The sequence below is a fragment of the Rhinoderma darwinii genome, chromosome 5 (genome assembly GCF_050947455.1).
Source record: "Rhinoderma darwinii isolate aRhiDar2 chromosome 5, aRhiDar2.hap1, whole genome shotgun sequence".
In the NCBI taxonomy this organism is placed as follows: domain Eukaryota; kingdom Metazoa; phylum Chordata; class Amphibia; order Anura; family Rhinodermatidae; genus Rhinoderma; species Rhinoderma darwinii.
In genome coordinates this window covers 338291245-338302117 of record NC_134691.1, presented here as the reverse complement: position 1 = coordinate 338302117, position 10873 = coordinate 338291245, and the positions used below count along the sequence as shown (strand labels likewise).

Below are 10873 nucleotides of genomic sequence, written 5' to 3'. Positions count from 1 at the left end.
ATGTTTCAATTTGCTGTGCAGACCAACACAAGCTATTGTTCTCTGTGATCAGCCGGCTCTGCCAGGCAAGAAGCACATTTTAAGAAAAGGTGAATACCCCAATCAGCAATTTTCGGATAAGGGAGGCCGACGGCAGAACAGGTGAATATAATCTATGGTCTATCGGTCATTTCCGTTTATAGTAGAGGTGAAGACACCAGCTATTGTTCTCTGTTATCAGCCATCTCAGACAGGGAGACTGACTATAGGATAGGTGAATAGAATGTCTCTTCCCCATGGAGAGGCTGACGATAGGACAGGTAGAGATCGTTGATCGCCGCTCGTTTACACGGCCCACGATGGACGAACACACACAACGTAAACACTGCGGATTCTCTGCAACGGATTAATTGTGGAAAATCCGCAGCGTTACAGTAGCAGCGGTCTGGGTGATATCTCAACAAATCTCGTCTTCACACTGCGGAAAAACGCAGCCAAAAAATTTACCGCAGCATGTCAATTAATGCTGTGGAATCGCGGCTCTTCCGTTGCGGGCTTTCCCATTGAATTCAACGTGGTGCTTAAACCCGCAACAAAGTGGTGCGTGTTGCGATATTTGCGGCAGAATCACCGCGATTCCGCAGCAAAAATCACAAGTAAGAAAAAGTTATACTTACCCAGAGTTCCCTGCTTCTTCTCCAGTCCGGCCTCCCTGGATGACGTTGCAGGCCATGTGACCGCTGCAGCCAATCACAGGGCTTGATAAGTCATCCGTGGAGGCCGGAGCGCACGTCCGAGGAGGGAGGGGGTAAGTATGTGCGATAATTTACGCAGCAGAATTTACGGCCGAAAAAAAGCACTGCAGCGTGGGATTTCGGACGGCATTCCCTGCGGTGTTCAGGGCGGATACGCTGACGCAATGTATCCGCCCTGAATACGCCGTGTGTGTTCCTACTGGCACGATGCGGGACAGCTGAAAACAATCTATTATTCTCTGTTATCAGTCATTGCAGGCTGGGGAGAGGCTGTGGAGTGGTAGGAAATGAAGCAAACGTCCTGCCTCCATGTCACGTCTCCAGCGTGAAGACATTTACATCCCCATATCAGCCGCTCCTCTTATTACGCTCCTGGGCTATTATAACGTCCAGTCCTTACATCTGTATATGTGACTGATATCAGCCACTCCTCTTATTACGCTCCTGGACTATTATAAAGTCTAGTCCCTACATCTGTACATGTGAGCGATATCAGCCGCTCCTCTAATTACGCTCCTGGACTATTATAACGCCCAGGCCAGTCCCTACATCTATATATGTGAGCGATATCAGCCCCTCCTCTTATTACGCTCCTGGACTATTATAACGCCCAGGCCAGTCCCTACATCTGTATATGTGACTGATATCAGCCGCTCCTCTTATTACGCTCCTGGACTATTATAACGCCCAGGCCAGTCCCTACATCTATATATGTGAGCGATATCAGCCGCTCCTCTTATTACGCTCCTGGACTATTATAACGCCCGGTCCCTACATCTGTATATGTGACTGATATCAGCCGCTCCTCTTATTACGCTCCTGGACTATTATAACGCCCAGGCCAGTCCCTACATCTATATATGTGAGCGATATCAGCCGCTCCTCTTATTACGCTCCTGCTATTATAACGCCCAGGCCAGTCCCTACATCTGTACATGTGACTGATATCAGCCGCTCCTCTTATTACGCTCCTGGGCTATTATAACGTCCAGTCCCTACATCTGTACATGTGACTGATATCAGCCGCTCCTCTTATTACGCTCCTGGACTATTATAACGCCCAGGCCAGTCCCTACATCTATATATGTGAGCGATATCAGCCGCTCCTCTTATTACGCTCCTGGACTATTATAACGCCCGGTCCCTACATCTGTATATGTGACTGATATCAGCTGCTCCTCTTATTACGCTCCTGGACTATTATAACGCCCGGTCCCTACATCTGTATATGTGACTGATATCAGCCGCTCCTCTTATTACGCTCCTGGACTATTATAAGCTGCTGGCCTGTCTCCTGCATGCACCATATAATAACGGACTCTGATTACAGGAGAATGTCGCTCTCTCGCAGTAAATCTCACCGGCGCGCACAATTCATTCCGCTTTATTGACAATCACTTCCCCGTAAATCCCGGAAGATTCTCTGCGAGGTAAAATTATAAACAGTTCTCTGTCGTCGCGGTCACTTAAGCCGATTTCTTTGCTTGACCATCCAGTAAATCCTTTGCTTCGTTAATCTTGGCCGCGATATAAGGAGATCCTCCTGTAAGAGAGAAATGCATCCATAACCGTGGCTGGACTACTTCTGTATCCCCATGACAACACTTCCTGTGCTCATTGTTTTTAATAGCGGCAGCAATGTTTATATATGTGGGGGCATTTGGATCCACATAATGGCTCTGTAGAACAGACAGGAAGTGTTGCCATGGGTTCAGATCAGGCCTGTAACTCCAGGCATAAAAAAAAAAACCTCACAATCGTGAATGTAGTAATCTATGAAACTTTTTTTCAAGGCCGCACATACACACAGCCGCCACTACGCAAACCAATTATGTGGATATTGATGGCGATTAGGATCCTCACTGTGACAGGAAGTGTTGACATGGGGACACACGAGAAGATCTTTTTCATGTACATTATACTGAGTGCCTGTACATTATACTGAGGACATTACATGTGTATAAGACCTTTGTAGGTAAAAAGTCGGCCAGGTGAACTATTATAGAGTTATATTATATCAGATTACAGAGTCAGCCACTGTGCGGGGGGTTGTCCGACCTCGGCAGCCATTGGACGATGGTTTTTTGGTTTGAGAAAGATGTTATCTATCTAGATATCTGTATATCCGGAAATCACCGGATTATCAGATTTTCTGGATTATCAGATGCCGGATTAAAGGAATTTTGCTGTAAATATCTATATATTGTTAATAGTAAGGTCGGTGTATGACGCCCATGAAGTCAAAGCGCATGAGTCACCAAAAGAACACAATCCTTTCCCCCTCCCCCGTCAGCGGGTGGGGGTGGGGTTTCATTGCTCCGTTTACCTTTGTCCGGATGATTGAGCAGCATTATCCGCCTGTGAGCTTCCCTGATTTTTGATTTATTTGCGGTGGGGCTACAAGAGAACAGATGGGAGGAAACGTCAGCACTTATCAATGTATAACGAAAGGTTAAAAAGGTCATCATTTTCAATACCTCTGCTTGCTGTCAGCGAATTAAAAGATTATTGTTAACATCCCGAGAATGAAAACCCTTCCTAATTTAGCGCTGCGCGCGCAGCTGAGGGTTTGCTACGATCAGTGCAGGTGTCTTTAGCCCAGAGAACCCAGACTGGATACATTGTAACAAAATTGCAGCTGTATGAGCATATGGAGCTACTGTCTAACACACCCCATCCTGATTCTTATTACGTGCACAGACTGTAATAGCACACCCGGGGGAGAGGGGGGGGGGGGGGGGGGGCTTCCCTTATTTGCAGAACAACCGCTTTCTATAACATGGGACCCTCCATTCATTCTTTATGGGACTGCCGGTGATTGCTGTCAGTGAATGTGAACATTCCTGAGGCTGACAATCTGCACAGTGTAGACAATCCTCAGTGAGTCTGTATAATAGCCCATATGGAGCCTAAAACCTTTTCCTGCTGCCAAAGCAAATACCCCCCAGCAGGAGTCGCACCCTCCTGCAGCTTTGTAGCCAATCACATGAAAGCTAGGGCTGCATATTCCTCGCCTGATTGGCTAAAAAGCTGCACATGACCTGTCCTGATGGACCCCTCTGTCAGGGACTTCATTATTTTATATGGACTGACATTGTGACGGTCTCCTTTATAGAGGACACGTTGCCGCTCACCTTACGCCTAGCACCAGCGCCGCTTCCCTTTTGTTCATTTTGGGTTCAAATCCACCTTTGTAAAAACCGGCAAAGGGCTAAAAAGAAAAGATACAAATTTACAAAAGAAAAAAAAATTCCACTTTACACTAACGGGCGCCTTCATGCAATTTTGTAAGAAAAAAAAAAAAATCTATTCATTACGGACCCAGAGCTTGGGAACTTTCTTCCTGCTCCCACTTGCAGCTCCCCCTCCCCTCCCCCGACACTGCACCAGGAATTATAACTTTTCATCCTGCTCTCCGAGTCAAACGAGCGCTGCGCCCCGAATATTATACCTAGAGCTTTAAGCCTGGTACAGGAAGGCCAAGATTCTGGGGTTTGATATAAACTCAAGGCGCCAAATTCTAGTCATGGCACGCGTTTCATGGTTTAAGGGGTCGTTCTCTCAGGACATATGGGAATTAAAGAATGAGGAATGATCGGACCCCCACAACTAGAGCGAAGAGGACCTGGTGGTCCTAAGTATTACATGGACGGCGCATTGACTTTAGTGAATTAGGACTTCCTGGGCTTGTGCTGTGTACACCGGGGGCAGATAAGAGTGAGAGGTAACGCCTCTATTATAAAGCTGGAGGCAGATAACACAGGATCCGCCATTGACAATAAGCAATAGGGATAGCTCGGGGCTCCCCCCCCCCGCGGTCACAGAGCATGCTCACTACACTCTCCCATAGAAGTCAATGATCTTTGTGCTTATGGTCATAAAGGGACGGGTGTCGCGGATTTTCTTTTTTTATATAATATTTATTTTAGTATGTCATTAAAATAAGTTTTATTTATTTGTGTTGTACTTTTTATTTTTTTATTTCTTTTACTTCACTATGGGGGCTGCCATTTTTTTTTTTTTTCATCTCTATGTGTCGATTAACGAGACATACAGAGACGGAACACGACACATACAGAGACGGAACACGGCACATACAGAGACGGAACACGGCACATACAGAGACGGAACACGGCACATACAGAGACGGAACACGGCACATACAGAGACGGAACACGGCACATACAGAGACGGAACACGGCACATACAGAGACGGAACACGGCACATACAGAGACGGAACACGGCACATACAGAGACGGAACACGGCACATACAGAGACGGAACACGGCACATACAGAGACGGAACACGGCACATACAGAGACGGAACACGGCACATACAGAGACGGAACACGGCACATACAGAGACGGAACACGGCACATACAGAGACGGAACACGGCACATACAGAGACGGAACACGGCACATACAGAGACGGAACACGGCACATACAGAGACGGAACACGGCACATACAGAGACGGAACACGGCACATACAGAGACGGAACACGGCACATACAGAGACGGAACACGGCACATACAGAGACGGAACACGGCACATACAGAGACGGAACACGGCACATACAGAGACGGAACACGGCACATACAGAGACGGAACACGGCACATACAGAGACGGAACACGGCACATACAGAGACGGAACACGGCACATACAGAGACGGAACACGGCACATACAGAGACGGAACACGGCACATACAGAGACGGAACACGGCACATACAGAGACGGAACACGGCACATACAGAGACGGAACACGGCACATACAGAGACGGAACACGGCACATACAGAGACGGAACACGGCACATACAGAGACGGAACACGGCACATACAGAGACGGAACACGGCACATACAGAGACGGAACACGGCACATACAGAGACGGAACACGGCACATACAGAGACGGAACACGGCACATACAGAGACGGAACACGGCACATACAGAGACGGAACACGGCACATACAGAGACGGAACACGGCACATACAGAGACGGAACACGGCACATACAGAGACGGAACACGGCACATACAGAGACGGAACACGGCACATACAGAGACGGAACACGGCACATACAGAGACGGAACACGGCACATACAGAGACGGAACACGGCACATACAGAGACGGAACACGGCACATACAGAGACGGAACACGGCACATACAGAGACGGAACACGGCACATACAGAGACGGAACACGGCACATACAGAGACGGAACACGGCACATACAGAGACGGAACACGGCACATACAGAGACGGAACACGACACATACAGAGACGGAACACGACACATACAGAGACGGAACACGGCACATACAGAGACGGAACACGGCACATACAGAGACGGAACACGGCACATACAGAGACGGAACACGGCACATACAGAGACGGAACACGGCACATACAGAGACGGAACACGGCACATACAGAGACGGAACACGGCACATACAGAGACGGAACACGGCACATACAGAGACGGAACACGGCACATACAGAGACGGAACACGGCACATACAGAGACGGAACACGGCAGCTACAGTGCATAGGGCACAATGAACGGCTCCCTTCCATTGCTTCTGCTCTCTGGCTCTGTACTGCGCAGACCCAGTTCAGTCACACAGCAGAGCAGCTGATTGCAGGGAGAGAGCAGGCGCCATTATGAAGACCAGCTGCACTGCAGGTAAGGTGTGTGTCTCTGTCTGTCCCTCTCTCTTTCACAGACTGCCGCCCTCGTGACCCCCGACGGCCCCCCCCACCCGACGCGCCCCCCCTATAGTCGTGCAGGACTCTCTATGATGTAACTGTCCTGGGAAAGCTGGGTGCTAACAATATGCCCGCTGTTAGTGTGGTACCCAGCTTTCCCAGACCCCTGAACGATAAATATCTCTAGTTGTGCTGAGACTGAGAGGTTCATTAGTCACATCCCCAAACAGTCTCAGCACAACTAGAGAGATTTACCGTTCAGGGGTCTGGGAAATCTGGGTGACCACCATTACCCCTCCTACTGGAGTGTGAGAGGTTCATTAGTCACATCCCCAAACACTCCAGTAGGAGGGGTAATGGTGGTCACCCAGCTTTCCCAGAAGCACATATAACCAGGAAAGGGCTGGATGGACGGGCTGAGGGTGCACAGGGTTTTTGGTGATCCCCCTCTGTCATGTGATGGGACCTAGGTTACCGGTTCTGATGCAGACGGGGTTCATGTGACTATAAATCTGTCCATAACAAGAGACCGTGCACTCAGGACAAGCCCTGCCCTCATGCCGTAGTTGTATGGCTGCAGTGAAGGCGGTGGGTGGCTCTGACACCCGCCTGGTTATCTCAGGACAGAAGGGGTGTCCGGATTGGAGACACAGCGCCGCACCTGCCCTCAGGTTGTATCTGGTATTGCAGTTTACCTCCATTGAAGTGAATAGGACAGAGCTGTAATACCACACACGACCTGAGGACAGGAGCGGCGCCATGTTTTCCTGGACGACCCGTTTAAGACTTTTCCCGTGCGTGTGTCAGAGCGGAGTGTGCACGGGCGCCGCTGATACTTCATAGCCGCTTATCAGCGGTTTTGAAGAATCAGTGGCGAGCACCCCCACACACACACACACAAATACAAATCCCCCAAACACACAAAATCAAGTGTAATCAAGCGGTTTTTTTATGTGGTTTTTGGCACGTAAAATGTGCAAAAAAAACCCGTGTCAAATACACGGCGTGTGAACCGGTCAACTGAAAAGTCATTCACTTCACTTTCATCATTCTAAGCGTATGTTCACACACTATGTTTTCAGCCGAAAAATCGGAATTAGAAGACCTACAAGCATCTGCCCATTGGTTTCAATGGGAAATACGGCGTTCTGTTCCGACAGGGCATTTTTTACGTGGTCGATTCCCTCCCACATTTACAGCAGCTGTGAGTCAGGTTGCTTTGCCTTATTCACCTTGCTGTAATTCTGGGAAGTGCTCCCCCTGGTGGCCAACATAGGAAAACGTCACATTGTTATTTTATTTTTAATACTTTCCACCACATGGAAGAAAAAAAAAATACAGCAAAAAAAAACGTAAAAACTATAATAGAAATAAGAAACGACACTTAAAAAAAAAAGGTTTCATTCGCGACACATTCCCTTTAAGGGACAGCTCCTGGGGGAGCGATTGTGAATCCTATGATGCTTTGCAGTTCAGTCCAAACACATAGACCCCCTTCTGGAGAGAAGCGGTGCCTCGAGTTCCATTGCTGCTGCATCTTTGTTTGTATATCCACCAATCACAGCCCACTGTGGTAATGCTACTATGGACATGTGTACTAATGCGGAACCACTTGCAGCCTTAGGGCTCGTGTATATGGAAGAGACGCGGAGCCCCCTACAGCGAGAGGCGGAGCCCCCCACAGCGAGAGGTGGAGCCCCCCACAGCGAGACGCGGAGCCCCCCACAGCGAGACGCGGAGCCCCCCACAGCGAGACGCGGAACCCCCACAGCGAGACGCGGAGCCCCCTACAGCGAGACGCGGTACAGCAGAGGCCCGGAGCGAGCGGCGGCCTCCATATTACGTCTCTGTATCACATGGATCTGTTATATGACTGTGTGCACGAGGTCCTACAAGAGAAGGACGGATCAGTTTTCTTACCGACTTTGGCAGCGTCTGAATCGCTTGTTTGACTTGAGGCTCCAGGTGCTTGAACGCCTGCAACGCGTAGCGGCCTGAGAAGATGAAACACATGATACGGGGGTTAGGAGACCTCCTTACATTGGCGGCATTCACCTGAGCCATTAACTCCTTAAGGAAAGTACCGATTTTGAGTCTCCAACTTCTATTTTGTATTGGGGGGGGGGTAAGAGGTATAGACTTTGAATGGCACGGCAGCGCGAATGCTTGACCGCCACTACATCCGATTTTCTCCTCACTGCGGTCCAGCAGTAATGAGGACCTGGGACTCTCGCACTCATGATCAATTGGGGCTCCAGCGATCAGACATTGATCACATGTCCACAGGAGAATTGTCCATTCTGGGAACACCCTTTTAGCATTTCCTTAGAGGGGCTGTCTGGGCACGGGGGGGGGAAGTTTTCATACTAATGACCTCTCCACCGGATAGGTTATCAGTATATGATCGGTGGGGGTCCACCGACACCCGGACCCCGCACTGATCAGCTGCCCTGGCACCGGGTGTTACGCAGGGTCGGTGTTGGAAGGAGATGTCTCCGGTCCCTGTATAGCTATACAGGGACCAGAGACATCTCCTTCCAACCAAGACCCTGCATAACACCCGGTGGTGGAGGAAGCCGATCAGTGCGGGGGTCGGGTGTCGGTGGACCCCCACCGATCATATACTGATAACCTATCCGGTGGAGAGGTCATTAGTATGAAAAACCGCCCCCAGCCTGGACAACCCCTTTAAATCACTGCAGACTGCTCCATCTGTAAAGTACCTGCAAATCCTGCAACTGCGATGGTGAGGCCGGCAGCGATCAACGAGCTCGCCTGACAAGGAAAACAACAAAAACAGAACATTACAAACCCGTCATTTATATAAAACATGGCTGACGGAGGCAGGAGCTATATATGAGCCCCTCCGACCACGGCCCCCACAAGACTTTACGATAAAACGTCCCTAGCCGCACTGTACAATAATACAATAGGGAGCGGGGCCCCAACATGCGGTCTCTGGGGCCCCTATAATAGCCAAAACACAGGGGCCCTTATACTTTTCTCCTACAAGTTGCAGTAGCCGGAGGAGCCCCGCTAGCATCACCGCCTTTTCTAGGCATTATAGGGGCCCCTGCAGTGAAACCCTAGTCAATAGTGTGAAGGCGACCTTGCACAGCTGCAGGGCTTGTTACTGTGTATCAGACCTCTCTCCTGCAACAAACCATGCACCTGTGTCACCATGACAGCGGTTTAGTACGTTCCCATTCACCAACAGCAAGCAGAGTTTTTGAGAACATTGAGGAATCTAAACAAAGTATAAGAAAGTTGCGTTTACTTAAAACCGGACGAACCGTTTAAATCACAGACCGCGCCGCATTATGGATTCCAACCAACGTAACGTCAAAAAGGCGCAACGTCAGAGAGGGCCCGCCCCCAGCCTGACAGGGTATTGGGACGCCTGTCAATCAAGATGATTGACAGCTCAGGGCACAAAGGTCATGTGACCACCAGTGATTGACCGGGTCAGTTAACTGGAGACACGTGACCTCTGGTTGTAGATCTGTCATGTGACCAGTGATTGACAGGGTTAGTTTACTGCAGACACGTGACCTCTGCATGGTGTCTCTGGTCAGGCTCCGTGCTCTGCCTCACACGCGGCCTTACCATGCTGACAAGCGCTGACCAGAAGCCGAAGCCGCAGCGTTACCACCTGGACACCATGCCCTCACCAAGTGGCCAGACCTGGAGGCCGCCTCTTCCGTCCGTAACCCCGCCCACTGCATGAGCAAGGTTAGGTTGATCCGTAGCACTTTTTTTTTTCTTTTTTTTGAAAGTCGCAACTTTATTGTTCACAGACGCACAGTGCTGACAATCCGATCTAAAGCGATGTGATCTGTCAAGGATAATGATTGTAAGCGACTTTTCTTATCCCGGCCACTTTCATGGAGCTTTTTTTTGCAGTCACTAAAATAATTAGGAAAGATAAACAATCGTAGCAATCTGATCTGATCTGGATTTCTTTTGCTGCAAACATTATTCTATTTGGGTCACGTTTAGTAAATGAAATGATCCAGATCGGCAGCTGACGTTTTTGTGACTGGCCAATTCAAGCAATTTTTGGCTTCAGTTTTTTCATCGTTGCATTCCGAGAACCATGACTTTTTTATGTTTCCGTTAACGGCGCAATACGAGGGCGTGTTTTTTGCAGTTATATTTTTTGATGATAACGTATTTGAGTAGCTAGAACTTCTAGATCAACTTTTATTCATTTTTATTTGGTGGGAAGTGTGAAGGACGGTTTATTTGCTTATATTCTCTGTATGAAATGACATTGTGAATTATCAAGCAGGAGGCCGAATTACTAAGATATGTAATATGTGAAAGTGATGATAATGTGTAAATGATTTAGTTTCGTGCAGCCGCGTCTTGTCTGGAGTTCCCATCTTGTCTGGAGTTCCCATCTTGTCTGGAGTTCCCATCT

General features: G+C 49.0%; 1 protein-coding gene across 1 annotated transcript; it reads right to left on the bottom strand.

Moving 5' to 3' along the window:
* Positions 1 to 2102: 2102 nt before the first annotated feature.
* DNAJC19 (DnaJ heat shock protein family (Hsp40) member C19) lies at positions 2103 to 10167 on the bottom strand. The gene is made up of 6 exons (XM_075827789.1): positions 10057 to 10167; positions 9174 to 9225; positions 8371 to 8444; positions 3869 to 3945; positions 3061 to 3131; positions 2103 to 2277 (listed from the first exon to the last, which is right to left on the bottom strand). The coding sequence occupies exons 1-6, from the start codon at positions 10057 to 10059 to the stop codon at positions 2201 to 2203; spliced, it is 354 nt and encodes a 117-aa protein (XP_075683904.1). The 5' UTR covers positions 10060 to 10167; the 3' UTR covers positions 2103 to 2200.
* Positions 10168 to 10873: the final 706 nt, after the last annotated feature.